Source organism: Hippopotamus amphibius, chromosome 12, assembly GCF_030028045.1.
Source record: "Hippopotamus amphibius kiboko isolate mHipAmp2 chromosome 12, mHipAmp2.hap2, whole genome shotgun sequence".
Classification (NCBI taxonomy): domain Eukaryota; kingdom Metazoa; phylum Chordata; class Mammalia; order Artiodactyla; family Hippopotamidae; genus Hippopotamus; species Hippopotamus amphibius.
Genome location: NC_080197.1, coordinates 99,959,702 through 99,976,276, shown reverse-complemented (window position 1 = coordinate 99,976,276; position 16,575 = coordinate 99,959,702). Strand labels below are relative to the sequence as shown.

The 16,575-nt window shown below is 60.2% G+C and overlaps 1 protein-coding gene across 2 annotated transcripts; it reads left to right on the top strand.

The window, feature by feature from the left end:
• Positions 1 to 988: 988 nt before the first annotated feature.
• On the top strand, positions 989 to 16,575 carry AGAP2 (ArfGAP with GTPase domain, ankyrin repeat and PH domain 2). Of its 2 annotated transcripts, XM_057702149.1 has the most exons (19): positions 4,923 to 6,090; positions 7,812 to 7,870; positions 8,504 to 8,591; positions 8,779 to 8,864; positions 9,012 to 9,159; positions 10,551 to 10,685; positions 11,023 to 11,132; positions 11,560 to 11,718; positions 11,880 to 11,966; positions 12,050 to 12,154; positions 12,592 to 12,754; positions 12,938 to 13,057; positions 13,791 to 13,919; positions 14,840 to 14,899; positions 15,130 to 15,278; positions 15,381 to 15,471; positions 15,586 to 15,808; positions 15,947 to 16,202; positions 16,335 to 16,575. In XM_057702149.1, exons 1-19 carry the CDS (start codon positions 4,923 to 4,925, stop codon positions 16,539 to 16,541), a joined length of 3,543 nt encoding a protein of 1,180 aa, XP_057558132.1. In that variant the 3' UTR covers positions 16,542 to 16,575. The 2 variants fall into 2 exon arrangements, with proteins under 2 accessions (XP_057558133.1, XP_057558132.1); XM_057702150.1 differs by lacking the exons at positions 4,923 to 6,090; positions 14,840 to 14,899 and adding an exon at positions 989 to 1,234.

The window sequence follows — 16,575 nt, the reverse complement described above, 5'->3', positions numbered from 1 at the left end:
GGAGGAGAGGCATTTGGCAGGGCCAGAAAGGCTTAAGTCCTGAAACAAAATGATTACATCAAACTGTCCACTATTCCGCCCCCCCCAACCCCCTGCATCTTCATTCTGTCCTTCAATTCCTCACCCACCCTCTTCTCTTTCAGTTCCTAAATCAAGGGCAAGGCAGTGGTATTCAAGATAAGGGGAACTGGTTGACAAGCATCTTAGTTGGGTGGTGTAGTGAAAAGGGTATCAGAATTACAATCGAAGACCTAGATTGGTATCTTTGTGTCACCTCTTACTGGCCTCTTTGAGCTTCAGTTTCCTTTTCTGCAGAATAGGGATAAAAATTCTACCCCTAGGGCCTGTCGTGAAGTCAATGTACATGAAAGTATGTTGTAAACTGTTAAGTGTTATAGACAAGTTAATTATTATGAAACTGAACATGGAAGCTGGTGGTTTTGTCTGGTTACTGTCCTCCATAAACTGTTCTCCCTGTAACTACTTGACCCTTTTAAGCAGGAGGTGGTTGCAGAGGGGTAGCCGACTCTGGAAGGGTTACACTGCAAGATGTAAGTATGTGAACACTTTGGATGTGCAGAGTAGGTGGGGAGTACAACTGTAAGCTGGAATGCAGGGCACTAAAGGTGGCAGACCAAGTGCGTGTGGATTCCCATGAGCATCTGAGACTGAACACAAACCTGTAGGTCACCAAGAGTTCGGGATTACACCGGGGACATGATGTCTCATCCTCCCAGCATCAACACCCATCTTAACTAACCACCTCCCACAGGAGGCCCTGGGATGCTTCTTAAGGTCTCTCCATCCACCTGGCTGGGGAATCGTAGCAGGGGCTGGCTGGCAGAGCTGATAGGCCAACGCTAGAGGGGGTGGGTGGTGCAGGAGGTAATGCTGACCCAGACTGTGGGTTTGAAACTCACCAGTCAGGAAGTGAAGTCGACAGACGGAAGGGCGGGCAAGGGAGGGGAGTTCTGGGGCATAGCAGAAGGGGCCTTCTGGGGTTTGGGGGCTGCAGGGCCATGGGCTTCGGGGCCAGAGGTTGCTGTTAGCCCAGCAAGACAGGTCTGGGCAACAATGCATGCCCAGAGGCAGTTGGCTGTAGCTGCAGTGAGAGCAGAAGTCAGACGACATGAGGTGGCCAGGCAGGCTCTAAGCCGCCTTAGGAAGCTGGCAGAGAGGGTGAGCGACCCTGAACTTCGGGACAGCATTCAGGCCTCACTGGACAGCGTACAAGGTAAGAGACGGATTAGCTCCCAACTTGGGTGTATTGGGGACCATCGGGGGCATATAAGGGCTTGCTGGGTCATACATCACTTCCCAATCAGCCACTTTCTAGTCCCCAAGATGGAGCTGGGACTCGAGGGAAGAATACATTTGGAAAGGATGGGAAAAGACATAGGAGGTGTCATTCTTCCTCTTTCCCCAACTCTAATCATTCTCCCAGGGGACCAATATACAGGTCAATGCCGAGCTGACCTTGGCAATGGAGAAGTGGGTGAGCATGGGGAAGAAAGGCCATCACAGACCCATGGTAGACTTGGACCCTGCCTGGGGAGTCTGGGGCAGGAAGCAGTTTGGGGCAGGAGGTTCTGGGACTGGATAATGTGGTCATTCCCAGGACCCACAAAGGATCAGTGACCTCTTGTTCTCCAGCTGTAGAGAGAACACACACATGCGCGCACGCGCGCGCGCGCGCGCGCGCACACACACACACACACACTACAACATACTGAAATACACCACACAGAGTATCTTAGGCTCCCAGACACACATTAACACTCACACAGCATGCTCTGCACAGCTGAAGTGCAGAGAAGTCCCCAGGACTCTCCTCAGTCCCTTCGCCTCCCCGTGCTCCTGTTGCTGTCTTCCCCCCCACACACCTTCCGCTCTACCTCCTTGGTGCCATTAGAGCAAGTGATGACAACACAGGGAGGAAGTGCTGCCATGGCAACACCATCCGCCACATCCTCCTGCCCACCCCAGTCTTCAGTTCTGTGGTGGGGCCCTGGCAGGAACAGCTTCTCTCTATCCACAAGGCCCCACCACTGAGGAACTGGTGGAACTGGAGGTCACCTCTGGTCTGGTGTCATCTAATTTCCCTCTGAAGCTGCAAAGAGCCGATAAAAGCTGGCTACTTTGCTCATGAACGGTGTCTGGGAGAAGCACATCCTCCATCATATCCTGGTCTCTTCCAGCCTCTCCATTCTTAGCAGCCTACCTGGGGGTTGGAGGATGGGGGTGGGTGAGAGACTATTCTTTCCATCAGGGATACCTCCTGCCAGACCCCTCTGATAGTAGAGGCCACCAGGGCCTAACCTGGGGAAAGAACACTTTGGTTCAGGTTCCTAAGGAAACAGTCTGATTCCCTTCCCATTGCTTTTCTTCCACTAGTGCCCCTCTCACCTCCTGTCCCCCACCCTTTGCCAAGAACTACAGCTGATACCTTCCCTACAGCGGTTGGAAAGGCGGACCTAAGGGGAGTGGCCCCACCGGGACTCCTAGGGAGGAACTCCAAGCTCCACCCTTGTAGGAAAAAAAAAAAGAGTGGGGGAGGAAAGAGGTTTAGGCCAGGTAGAGGAACTCAGCTTAGCTCTGGAGAGGAGGCAGTGAGGAGGGGTGGAGGCTGAATTCTCTGAGAAGACCACTCTTCATATGTGATTTGTTCCACTCCACTCTAAGAGCAGGGATTCTGTGCCCATTGAACTTAAAAGAAAACTGAGGCCACCAAAGGAAGGAAGGAGAATTAAGCCAGAATCAGCAAATCTTCACCTTCTCTTTCAGAAAAGGCTGCTGAAGGGTCTTCTGTTCTGGGGATGGTGTCATGCTGACTTTCCAGTGGAAGGGGGTGCTGATCTCAGGACAGAACCACGGAGGGATTGGGTACAGGTCTCAGGGAGAACAGAGGGCACCCAGCATCCTGGTACCGCCCCCCCCCCCCCCCCACCAGGCCAAGCATGCCTCCGGCTTCTGCCTCCAAGAGCCGCCCACGGCAGCACTTATTATAGTCTCCGCTGCGTCAGGAGGGTGGGACGCCAAATTAGGGGAATGCTGAGACTCCCTGAGTCCCAGGGAGGGGTCTCCAAGGCTGCGGAGAGGCATCCCTCAACTCCTACCCCACAACTGCCAGTCTCAGCCCCTGTCCGCCATCGGCCTAAGCCCGTCAACCTTCTCCCTGGGCTGGAGGACAGGGAGCCTTCAACTCCAGGGTCCCTAAAGGGGTGGAGGACACAGAGCTGACGTTTTCCATTCTCTCTATCTCCTCTTTAACCTTCTAAAAAAGCCCCACCCTGAAAACCTCAGGAGATTGAGTGGAAACCCAGAAGAGACCTGTGACCTCTGCCTCAGCTGAGGGGTCTTTATATTCAGGGCGCTAAACACCCCACAGGTGGGCGACCAGGTGTGAGGGTAGTGCCTCCAGTAACCCCAAAGACCCTGGCGGGTCCCCCACCCACCATACACGCCGATCCTCCTCTCTGCTTATCCCCGCTGTGTCTGAGGCACGCTTGGAGCTATGGTTGCTATGGAGACCGGATGCATTTTGGTATGGGGGGTGGTGTCAATCTGTAGACGTATTCCTTCCCCTTCCACCCTGAGCTGGAGCTTTTTAACTCACTTTTCGGCCTGGGTTCCTCGACTCCGCAGATCTTTCCCCCCCTGAGGCACCCCCTCCTTCCACCCACCCTGCAAAGTTCCATGTTTATCCCCATCCCCAGGGAACAGTCTCCAAGTTCACTTTGGGACAGTTAGGCTCAAGTCACAGCCCAGTCAATGCACTGCGTGTGGAGGGTGGGGTGGGCGAGGGGGCTGAGTCATGGGGAAAGGAAGGCGAGCAAGTACCTGGGGGAAACACGGGGTCCTGGGAAAGGGATTTCAGGGCTCCCTACTTTCCCCCGTCAGCTTCCCCAGAATTGGCAGGGAACAGGAATTTGCTCCGTTTTCGCCGAGGACTGTCCACCCATACGCCGATTTTTACTCTCGTGCCTAAATGTCACACGCAGCAGTAGCGCTCCCTAACCGGGGTGTGTTGGGGAGGGGGCTAGAGTGCTGGAGGAGGTGAGTCCGAGTTCCAGGAAATCCAGCCCGGGATTTGGGAGGGAAATCCAGTCCTGGATTTTGCACCGCCTTCGCAGGCAGCCTTGCTGGTGGAGAGAAGGTGCGGGGGGAGATAGGTGGGGGGGGGCGGGGGGCCGCCTCCTCCTCACTGTGAGGGGAGCGCCCGGACACAGCGCGCATCCGGACCGAGCCGAGCCCCGGCGAGCCCCCCGGACCCTGCGCCCGGATCGCACGCCCCTCCCCTCCGAGACCCCAGACCCGTGGGTTCCCACCCCCTCGGCTTCCCTCCTTCCTCCCCCGCCGGCGCCTGTATCCCCATCCCCAGCATCCTCCCCGCGCCTCTGCGAATCCCCCGCACGACCAGCCCCATTAGCCTCCCACCCTCCCAAAGAACCCCTCTCCGCCCCCCATCCGCGGCCCCGGTCCCTCGAGTCCCCATTCCCCGCCCCTGCCTCCCCCGCACCGGTTCTTCTCCCTCAGCCTCGGGGTCCTCTTCTCTGGCCGCTGTGCCTCCCTCTCCCCTGTCTGCCCCCACTACAGCCCTCCCCGCCCTCCCCCGCCCAGCTCAGCGCCCCCACCCAGGCCGGGGTGCAGGGTCCGGCGCGCCTCCCTGGAGCAGCACCAAGGTCCCGGGGCTCCAGAGGGGTGGGGGCGCAGGGCGGGGAGCATGGGGAGGGGGCGCCCCGTGTGATGGGAGGGGGGCGCAAGCGGAGGCGGCGGCGGCGGCGGCGACAGCGGAGCCGGGCCGGGGGCTCAGCGGGGTCCGGGGGCGGGGGGCGGCGAGCAGGGCGGCCCCATGGCCGGGCCCCCCTGAGGCAGTCCGGGGGCGTCCCCTCCCCTCCCCAGCTCGGGGGTCTCGGGGCCCCATGAGCCGGGGCGCGGGCGCGCTTCAGCGCCGGACAACGACCTACCTCATCTCGCTGACCCTGGTCAAGCTCGAGTCTGTGCCTCCGCCGCCGCCTTCCCCGTCCGCGGCCGCCGCCGGCGCCCCGGGCACCAGAGGCGCCGAGCCCGGGGAGCCTGGCAGCCCCCGAGGCGCGGAGGAGCCGGGCAAGAAGCGGCACGAGCGGCTCTTCCACCGGCAGGATGCGCTGTGGATCAGCACGAGCGGCGCGGGCGCCGGGGGCGCCGAGCCCGCCGCCCCGTCGCCGGCTCCGGCCAGTCCGGCCCGCCCCGTCTCCCCGGCTCCCGGCCGCCGCCTCTCGCTCTGGGCCGCCCCTCCCGGGCCGCCGCTCTGCGGGGGGCTGAGCGCCGACCCCAGGCCCGGGGGCGCCCCCGCCGCCGCCCGGCGCCCCCTGCTCAGCAGCCCGAGCTGGGGGGGCCCGGAGCCCGAGGGCCGCGCAGGCGGCGGCGGCGGCGGCGTCCCCGGCTCGTCCTCGCCGCACCCCGGCACCGGCAGCCGGAGGCTCAAGGTGGCGCCGCCTCCGCCCGCTCCCAAGCCCTGCAAGACCGTGACCACGAGTGGCGCCAAGGCCGGCGCGGGCAAGGGCGCCGGCAGCCGCCTGTCATGGCCCGAGAGCGAGGGCAAGCCCCGGGCCAAGGGGTCGAGGAGCAGCGCCGGGACTGGAGCTCCCGCCGCCGCCGCCGCCGCCGCCGGGGCAGGGGGAGCGGCCGCCGCGACCTCTGGGGGCGTCGGGGCCGCGCCCGGAGCCCGAGGGAAGCTGTCCCCTCGGAAAGGCAAGAGTAAGACCTTGGACAACAGTGACTTGCACCCGGGGCCGCCTGCCGCCTCTCCTCCTCCGCTCACTGTCCCAGCACCCCTGTCTCCAGCCGCCGTTGTCACCGCCGCCTCCGCGCTGCCCACTGGGCCTGCACCTCCAATCACTCTGGAACCTCCAGCTCCCGGGCTGAAGCGGGGCCGGGAGGGGGGCCGAGCATCCACTCGAGATCGCAAGATGCTCAAGTTCATCAGCGGCATCTTTACCAAGAGCACAGGGGGCCCTCCTGGCTCCGGGCCCCCTCCCGGACCCCCGGTCCTGTCTTCGGGCAGCGGGTCTAGGGAGCTGCTGGGTGCAGAGCTCCGTGCTTCCCCTAGTGAGTAGGACCACGGCCTGAGAGCAGGGAGGGGAGGGCGCCTGGGATGCTCAGCTTGGGGTGGGAGAGCCGGTGTGCAGGACTGACTTAGACAAGCTTCTCTCTTGGGTGGGCGGATGCACCAGGCTTCCTTCTCTGCCAAGGACTGGAGCAAAGGATGAGAGGTCCTGGAAGCGGGTAGCAGGCATTGCGGGACAGGAGAGAAGACTTGATTTCAGGGGGGCTCGGAAAGCCTCAGAGCTTTCTGGGAAAAGAATGCCCTTGGTCAGCGTGGCTGTAGGAAAGAAATTGTTCCCAGGGAAGCCCCAGACCCCACTTCCAGCCTCAGCTGGACACAGGGAGCATAGAAACGGGGCTTTGCCTGGCCCAGAGGGACACTGAAGATGAAAGGGATGAGGAAGCCTCACTTTCTCCTGAGCACCTGGGGTAGGTGGCGCGAGAGTGACCTTGCAGGCAGTTCCTCGCCAGGGACAGCTCTCTTCCTGGGTTGAGCTAGGCTAGTGAACAGCAGGGAGGGACTGGGTTTCTTTCCACGCAGTGAAGGCGCGTTGGGCAGTAGGCGAGCGCGTGGGGGCTGGAACGTGCTGAACACTTGAATGTGAAGTGAGGGCCGATAGGAAGCCCCACTTCCCCACCGCCCACCCCGGCCCCAGAGCGGCACTGAAACCCGCAGGGGGCTGACCAGGAGTGACTCAGGGGGGTGGAACTGCTGCAAAGGCGACTCTTACCCCAGGAGACTTGGGAGGGGGTGCAGAGAAAGTCGTGTTTTGTTTTTGTTTCTTGGGTTTTTTTTTTTTGTTGTTTTTTGTTTTCTGGGCGGTGGTGGTGTCTATTTTCTGGAGGAGAGAGGCGAGGGCGTCTTGGTTCAGCTCACACTCTCGGGAGAGGAGGCGGCCCCCGGGGTTTGGCTCTCGTGCGGGTGGGAGCAGATGGCTCCGGATCCCAGAGTTCCCGCCGCAGCTGCGGCGCCCCGGGAACGTCCGGCTGGTGTAAGGCGCGGGGGCCGGACCCGGCGGGCGGAAGGAGCATCCTTCCCTCCGCCGCCCCCCCCCCACATCCTTCCCTCCCCCTCCCCCCATCCTTCCCCAGGCCTGTGGCTTCTCTCGGCCAGGGAGTGGAGCCCTTCCCCACCGTTCTTTTGGAGGGTGCTTGTGGGAAGGGTATGGGAGGGAGAGGGAGGTATAGAAAAATCCAAGCTCCATTCCGCGGGCTGTGGGGAAGGGTCAGGGCCACCGTGCCGTTGACCTTGGAAAGGGGGAAGGGTATCCTCGCCTCAGTTTCCGTCCTGTGAAATGCAGATTGAGGAAGGCCCACTCTCTCTTCTATGCCCCAGCCCCTCTTCTTGGGATCTGCCCTGGGAATCAGTCAGGCCAGTGGGGAGGACACCTTCTTCTCTCCTTCCAGAGGGAAGCACCGGCTACTGTCAGAGCCTTGGTCTCTGGGTCTGGGGCAGGGACCTACCTTTGGGGATGTGCTTTAGGGGAGATGCCAGCTGAAGTATTTTTGTCTTGCCGGCTCCGTTGCTAAGCAACCACTGAGCGGCGGCAACAGCTGTGGGGAGAGCGGCTAGGATGGGAGGACTGGGGACCACTCTCAAATCTAGCCTTTCCACACAGCTCTCTAGCCCAGGCAGGGCAGCTACAAAAGGAGAGGGGTAGCTGAGGGTTGGGAGCCCTCCTTGGCCTGGAGCATCCCCTCTTACAACTCCTTTTCCATTTCAGAAGCTGTGGTCAATAGCCAGGAATGGACTTTGAGCCGCTCCATCCCTGAACTGCGCCTGGTAGGTAACTCAGTCCCCTTGTCTGTATGAAGGCTGACCTCCCCCCGACTGAACTGTCAACTCTCTCTCCTTCACCTCTTCCCTTCCCTTTCTGTGAGAATGGAGAATGGTTTGTCAATTCTCCTGAGAGTCTACCTTCATAGCCCTTTCCTGGGGCTTCATACACCCTCACAACCTTTTCTTCCGTAGCCTCCCTTCTTCCTGCCTGTCCATGGTCCTCTTCCAGGCTTCTCCCCATTTCTGACATCTCCCCTTTCGCCTTTCATGTTCTGTTGCCTAGAGCTGGATAAAAATGTCCAGCTAGTACCCAGGGCTGCGACATTGCCCCCCACCAGACATGCATCTAGTATGTTTCCTAAACAACACAACACCAAAAAAAAAAAAAAAAGATGGTACTGAGTTGTTGACGTTCTTCAGCTTATGGTACACGTCGAGCTTGAGATCATTTCTTACCACACGCCTAGCCTGATCCTCCCAAATGCTCTCTCCTGACTGACTGTCACCCAGGCCCTGTAGAACCCTGATTGGAGGATTTAACACTGCCAGTCCCTTTGAGTTCTCTGCAGTGTCCAGACTCAATCACCCTGCCTCCTCGTAACTCCTGCAATCTCTGCTCTACAACCTTGTCCTCAGGGTGTGCTGGGTGATGCCAGGAGTGGGAAGTCATCGCTCATCCACCGATTCCTGACTGGGTCATACCAGGTGCTGGAGAAGACAGAGAGTGAGTTCTCAGGAGCCACAGTAAGCTAAGGATTGGGGTCAGGGATCCAGGCCGTTTGACCAATGACTATGCAGGTATGGAGACCAGAGAGAAGGATGAGGCCTGACTAGCTAAAGTACAAGGAGCACGGGGAGGTTTGGTGACCTGTGACCTCTGACCTCCTACCACTTCCAACTGTTCTGGACAGGTGAGCAGCACAAGAAAGAAATGTTGGTGGATGGACAGACTCATCTGGTGTTGATCCGAGAGGAAGCTGGGGCACCTGATGCCAAGGTGAGGGATGAGATGGCGGGGTAGGCAGGTGGGCTGTGGTCAGCACTGGCCAAAGGAGAGGGCTCTGGTTTCCCAGGTCTCCTTGGGAATAGCATCCAGAGGAGAGGACCTGTCTGACCACCCCTTTGCTCCCTCACCCTCTGCAAGTTCTCAGGCTGGGCAGATGCTGTGATCCTGGTCTTCAGCCTCGAGGATGAGAATAGTTTCCAGGCCGTGAGCCGTCTTCACGGGCAGCTGAGCTCCCTGCGGGGGGAGGGACGAGGAGGCCTGGCTCTGGCACTGGTGGGGACACAAGGTAAGGAGGGGCTGGGGACGTTCCTCCCGGGTGTGGCCCCGCGTAGGTGGGAGCTTGGTAATAAGTGGACCTGGCGACTTGGATTTAAGTCACCCTGTGAAAGGAGGCTGGTCTCCAAACAACAGAGCCATTAAACCAAACACAAACTTTCCAAGGTCTGAGAGAGAAAAGGAGACTCTCCAGGAAGGAAGGGACAGCTCCAGTGGCAGTCCTCATTCCTCTGAGATATCACCTACCTTGTGTTCTCACGCCGCCATTTCCTGATGCCATCACCATGGTAAATACAGAAAATCTCAGGCCCTAGTGTGACTAGAAAGCCTTTTCCGTCTTCCCCTTGCTACAGCTGGGCCAGGCTGACACGTTTCAAAGGAACTTATCTAAAAACAAAGAGAAGACACAAATGAAATGACGGAGAAAACACAGAGAGAGCTGCCAGGCCCTCTTTTCCAGCAGAGCCAGGAAAAGCTTCTCTAGTACCCACCTGTATGAGGCTGGCAGGCCTTGCTGTCTGGATGCCTGTCCTGCAGGTGGCTGCTTCCACCTGTCGCTTGCCTTCTGGTTTCTTTCCTTCCTCCCTACCTTCCTTCCTTCCTTCTTTCCTTCTTTCCCTCCTTCCCTCCCTCCCTTCCTTCCTTGGCTGCACTGGGTCTTTGTTGCTGCGCGGGCTTTCTCTAGTTGCAGCGAGCGGGGGCTACTCTTCACTGCGGTGCACGGGCTTCTCACTGCAGTGGCTTCTCTTGTTGTGGAGCACGGGCTCTAGGTGCATGCGGGCTTCAGTAGTTGTGGCACGCGGGCTCAGTATTTGTGGCTCGCAGGCTGTAGAGCTCAGGCTCAGTAGTTGCGGCGCACGGGCTCAGTGGCTCCGCGGCGTGTGGGATCTTCCTGGCCCAGGGATCCAACCCCTGTCCCCTGCATTGGCAGGCGGATTCTTAAGGACTGTGCCACCAGGGAAGTCCCGCATCCTGGTTTCTTGCTTTCTTGCTGCAGATGAACAGTCCACCTGTTATTCATGGACATTCAACCTTTTCCTAGTTCATAGGCCAGGTGTCCTCCCACTCAGTCCAGGGCTCACTGAATTTGCAGGGCAGGGTGACTGCCACTCCTGAGTCTCAGCCATGTCGGACCTCATCAGGACATTCCACTCACCTCTGGAGTATTCTTTGAAGACACGCACGCAGCTTCCCCAGCCTGCTGGCGCTGCAGCTGGGCATGTGGGCTGGGCCCGGCATTCACAAGAGGCTCACACGCCCCCCTTGCACTGGCTCACAGGAGGGTATTCTCTCACAGCCTCTTCCCGGTGGTCCCAGTCTAGGACTAGAGCCCGAGAGAAAGCAGAGCAGCAAAGTGGGGATGGGGCCCCCTCACCAATCTTCCCCGTCTTGTCCCCTCAGACCGGATCAGCGCTTCCTCCCCTCGAGTCGTGGGCGATGCCCGTGCCAGGGCTCTGTGTGCCGATATGAAGCGCTGCAGCTACTACGAGACGTGTGCAACCTACGGGCTCAATGTGGACCGGGTCTTCCAGGAGGGTGAGTGTGCTGACCCTCCACACGTGTGGGAATCAGGGAGCTGGGGACTAGGATGCTCTTAGAGATCACACACCCGGGCCTCTCTCTGTGAGCCACAGGAAATTAACCTCTGCGTGGGAGGGAGGAGGGGCCAGGGAGGTCAGAGAAGGTTTGCGTAATAGCCACCGGTCCTTTCCGGGCAGGAGGAGCTGGCAAGGCCACAGGTGGTATGAAGGCCACAGTGACAAGGAAGTTGGGGCCTGTGTTATCTCCTAGGGTCTTCTCAAAGCTGGGCCACGAAGGGTGGTCTTGGGTATCGGCCCTGCTCATGCTTCCTTCCCCTCCCCCCTCCCTTCAGTGGCCCAGAAGGTGGTGACCTTGCGCAAACAGCAACAGCTTCTGGCTGCCTGCAAGTCCCTACCCAGCTCCCCAAGCCACTCAGCTGCTTCCACTCCTGTAGCTGGGCAGGTGAGTTAGGGTTTCAGGGTCCACAGAGGGGCTGGTAGGAATCAGAGGAAGGGCTGCTGATCCAAGGACAGGTACAGAGACCCCAGGAGGCTGCGGGGGGCAGATGGCAATGGCAGTGACACCACTTGGAGAAAGTGCGTTGGACTGAAAGTCAACCAGGTTTGAAACACCATTTGCAGTGTCCTTGAGCAACTCACCTAAATGTCTCAAGGTTGTCAGGAAAATTATATGGCATAATACTTGTGAAGTCAACCTTTGCAAAATCTAAAGCCCTGTGACAACACGAGTGAGGAGTTTTATTATTCATGATGAGACCAATGAATGGTGATGAGATGAAGGAATATCTCACATTCCTTATAACTAGACACAACAGTAGCTTGGTGGGTGGCGGCATCTCAGCTGTTCTGACCCCTCCCTCTGCCTGCAGGCCAGTAACGGGGGCCACACTAGCGATTACTCTTCTTCCCTCCCATCCTCACCCAATGTTGGTCACCGGGAGCTCCGAGCGGAGGCAGCTGCAGTGGCTGGACTGAGCGCCCCGGGGTCCCTGCACCGGGCAGCCAAGCGCAGGACCAGCCTTTTTGCGGTATTGGACACTCCAACCCCCCATCCTCCTGTCCCCTGTTACCTGCCCATCTTCCCTGGTCCCTAGACCTCTCTGTTGGGCCCTTCGTCATCTGTCTTCCCTGTCCCTCCATCACTATATTCCTCTATCCATCCTCTAACTGATGCCACGAACCATTCCAGAATCGTCGGGGCAGTGACTCTGAGAAGCGGAGCTTGGACAGCCGGGGAGAGACAACAGGGAGTGGGCGAGCCATCCCCATCAAACAGGTGGGTGGTCCAGGGACTGGGGGCAGGCTGGCGGTAGGCGGTCTTAACTGATTTTCTCCCACATGTCTCTTTCCGTTCTCCAGAGCTTCCTACTAAAGCGAAGTGGCAACTCCTTGAACAAAGAATGGAAGAAGAAATATGTGACCCTGTCCAGTAATGGCTTCCTACTCTACCACCCCAGCATTAATGTGAGTGCCAGAGACTTGCTGGGCCACACTGGCTGGCCTTGGGTGCACTTCTAGCTCTTCCAGTCTGTGCCTCTGACAAACACCAACATCAGCTCTGGGAAGCACTAGTCCTATTCTTTTCAGTTTAGTAAACAGCTGTTGGGCACCCACCACGCGCCCATGCCGCAGATGGGAATGCAAACACATCTCCCTAGGACTTGCGGTCTAGTGGGAGAAAGTGGAGGAAGGAACGCCACCTGGCTGGCCGTTCAGGGGTGCTTTCCGGAGGAGACGCTGCTGGGCCCCGTCTGTTGGGCTGATCCCCTAGAGCTCGTCCCAACCCAGTCAGCTCCTAGAATCCCCTCTCCAGTCCTTCTCTAGCCCATATTATTGGCTGCTTCCCAGCAGCACTGAGGACCCCAGCCTTCCCTATACTCTCAACCCCTATACTGCTGCAGGATTACATCCACAGTACCCACGGAAAGGAAATGGACTTGCTACGAACAACAGTCAAAGTCCCCGGCAAGCGGCCCCCACGGGCCATCTCCGCTTTTGGCCCCTCGGCCAGCATCAACGGGCTGGTGAAGGACATGAGCACTGTCCAAATGGGGGAAGGCCCTGGTGAGTGGGGCTGATGACAAAGGGGCCGGAGAGGGGCCAGGGCTGGGGAAAGGAGGGGTAGTAGGGAAGAGGGGAATGAGACCGGTGAAATGGGAAGGTGGGTGATGAAGAGGGACCATGTGTGGAGTGGGGCCCAGAGACTGAGTAGCTCACTGAGGATTTATCTTCTTCCCCTTCTGACAGAAGCCACCACTCCTACCCCAAGCCCAAGCCCCAGCCCCAGTTCCCTGCAGCCACCACCAGACCAGACATCCAAGCACCTGCTGAAGCCAGACCGGAATTTGGCCCGAGCCCTCAGCACTGGTCAGTGAGGACTCACCCTCCAACCACGGTCTCCCCGATCCAGATGGGATGCAGTGGGAAATGAAATTGGGGTGGGAGCTTGGAGGCTCAATGCATGAGTGGACACCCTGAGCATCAACTGGGTGCCCAGGCACCAAGCTCAGTCATACCATGTTTAGCATAATGGCTAAGACAAGTGGGTTCTAGAGCTAAGCTGCCTGAACTTGAACTTGAATCCTGGCTTGCCACTTGGGCAAGTCACTTGACCTCTCCACACCTCAGTTTGCTCATCCGTAAAATGGAGATAATAGTTTCTGCCTCAGAGGGTTGCTTTGAGGCTTAAACGGAGGACATTGTCCAGCACATATCCAGCCGTCAGTATTTGGAATGTTTGGAAATAGGTATTTTTGTAAAAATAGCAAGTAGCATTGTAACAAGCGGTCCTCACAACAACCTTGTCGGGTCAAGATTATTATCCCCGTTTTAGGGATGAAGAAACTGAGGCTCGGAAGATTAAGTGACCTGCTGAAGGTCTCAAGGCCAGTAAGTGGCAGAGCCAGGCTCTGCGTACAGGTCTGACTCTAAACCAGTCATCTGCCCTCCTCCCCAGGAACAATCAAGGGGGACCTCCTAGAGAGGGATGGCTGAGGAGGGGACCCTCCAATGCCAGATCTAGTTCAGGGGAGACAGGCTGTGGAGCAATCAGGAAATCTGTGGAGGGGGCCGCTGAGGCAGCTGTGTCCCCCTCCCCAAGACTGCACCCCATCCGGAGACCTGAGCCCCCTGAGTCGGGAACCCCCTCCTTCTCCCATGGTGAAGAAGCAGAGGAGGAAGAAGTTGACAACGCCATCTAAAACGGAAGGCTCGGCTGGGCAGGCTGAAGGTGAGGCCCTGGTGGGCAGTTCTGCTCCCACCCTGGACCCTCGTCCCCACACTCCAGATCCCTGGCCTGAGCCCTGCAGGAGGAGGACAAGGGCCTGAGCGGAGAGCTTGGCTGTCATCGCCCCTCTGCACGTTGTTTAGTGAGAAGGGGATGGCTGGCCCTCCGCCCCTCTCCTTCCTCAGTGCCCAGCCGGTGCCTTTTACCCCCGCAGCCCCCGGCCCCCGTTCTCAAGGACCCCCGTGAGTCTGTGGCTCCGGCGGCCTCGCCTAGTGACCCGCTAGTTCCTGTTCCTGCCCCCAGCTCTGCTTACTACCCCGGCCCCTGCACGCAGAAGGCCCCACGAGCCCCGTCGACTCGGCCCCTGACCTCTGTGTCCCCCACTGACTCCTCCGCTCCTGGGCTCTGAGCACCCAGCTCCTGTTCCCAGTAACGTCCTGGACTGCCAAGCTCCCCCGACAGCCTTTGACTACAGTGCTTCCCATTCCTGCCCCCAGCGACTCCCCTCAGACCCTTGAGGCTCCTCCTGAACCCCAGGGACCCCTCACTCCAGGCCTGGGAACACCGGTCCCCTTTCCCCGTGTCCACTCAGATCCTGGCCGTCCCTTCCCCTCCCAGAGGTCCGGCTTCTCACTGGTCGTGATAACGGGTCCCCACCGCCCCTGCTCTCTGCCGGGTGCTCAGACCCAGGTTCCAGACCTGCCTACTCTCATGGCTCTTGGCTTCCGCTCTACTCTGCTCCGGGGCCACTGACTTTAGTTCTGCTTTCTCTCCCCATCTGTCTGTCCTGCTTTGTCTCTGGCACTCTCTGTCCCTCTCTCTCTCTCCATCTCTCCATCTGCCTCTCTTTTTCTCCTTTCCTGGTCTCTTTTCTCTGTTCTGCTCTCCATTCTATCTCTATCTCCTTCGCTTCGGGAAACCAGCCAAGCGCAAAATGTGGAAACTAAAATCCTTTGGTAGTTTAAGAAATATTTATAAAGCAGGTAACAAGCGGGGAGCTGGGTGAGGCGCTCAGCTGGGGTGCAGAGGGTGGGGGGGCCCCTGCCTTCCCCTGCATGTGCTCGGGCTTCCTGCGCTCCCCCACCCTCTGCTTCCCCAGCCGCTCTGCCCCACTCCCAGGGCCTTGGGATGGATATCAGGGAGGAAGGGTTTGGGGAAGGCAGCTCCTGTTCGAATCCTGTCCCTCATGACCCCATTCCATCCCCCCACCCAGAGGAAAACTTCGAGTTCCTGATCGTGTCCAGCACTGGTCAGACGTGGCACTTCGAGGCGGCCAGTTTTGAGGAGCGGGACGCCTGGGTTCAGGCCATCGAAAGTCAGATCCTAGCCAGTCTGCAGTGCTGTGAGAGCAGCAAGGTCAAGGTAGCGGGTCTGGGGGTTGGGCGGAGAACAGAGGTGAGTGTCTGAGGAGTCCGGGTAAGGGCTCAGAGGGAGAGTCGGTACTAATCCGAATCCTTGCTGCAGCTGCGCACAGACAGCCAAAGCGAAGCCGTGGCCATCCAGGCGATCCGGAACGCCAAGGGGAACTCCATCTGCGTGGACTGCGGGGCCCCCAGTGAGCGCAAGGGGGCAGTGGAGGGACCTGGGAGGGAGGGTGGCTCGCAGGGACTGAGGGATGCCGGGGCGCCCGTGCGGCTCGGCCAGGAGCTGACCTGCATTCCGTCCCCAGACCCCACGTGGGCCAGCCTGAACCTGGGCGCACTCATCTGCATCGAGTGTTCTGGCATTCACCGCAACCTGGGCACACACCTGTCCCGCGTCCGCTCGCTCGACTTGGACGACTGGCCGCGGGAGCTGACCCTGGTGCTGACAGCCATCGGCAACGACGTGGCCAACAGCGTGTGGGAGAGTGACACGCGGGGCCGCGCCAAACCCACGCGGGACTCTTCGCGGTACGCGCGCGGGCGGCGGGCGCGGGAGACCTGGGGTGCGCGGCTCGCGAGCGGGCCCCCCCCCCCCCCGGGCCGGGAGCCGAGGTGCCGGCTGGGGGGGGTGCCTAGAGCCCGTGCCGTTGATGCCCGGTCCCGCAGGGAGGAGCGTGAGTCGTGGATTCGCGCCAAGTACGAGCAGCTGCTGTTCCTGGCGCCGCTGGGCGCTTCCGAAGAGCCGCTGGGCCGGCAGCTGTGGGCCGCGGTGCAGGCCCAGGACGTGGCCGCCGTGCTCCTCCTCCTGGCCCACGCGAGACACGGGCCGCTCGACAGCAGCGTGGCGGACCCGCAGCTTCGCTCCCCGCTGCACCTGGCGGCCGAGCTCGCCCACGTCGTCATCACGCAGCTGCTGCTGTGGGTACGTGAGCGGGGGGCGGGCGCGGGGGGCCTCGGGGGCTCCGTCTGGGACGGAGCCGGGCGCGGGCGGCGGGGCGCGGGCGGGGGCCTGGGCCGGGGGGCGCGCGCTGACGCGGCCGCCTCCGCCCCCTAGTACGGCGCCGACGTGTCCGCCCGCGACGCGCACGGCCGCACCGCGCTCTTCTACGCCCGCCAGGCGGGGAGCCAGCTGTGCGCCGACATCCTCCTCCAGCACGGCTGCCCCGCGGAGGGCGGCGGCGCGGCCGCCACGCCCAGCCCCCGCCGCCGGAGCAGCGCCGCCAGCGCGGGCCGAGCCGACGCGCCCCTGGCGCTGGTGTAGCCGCGCCGCCGGAGAGACCCCCACCCCCGCGCGG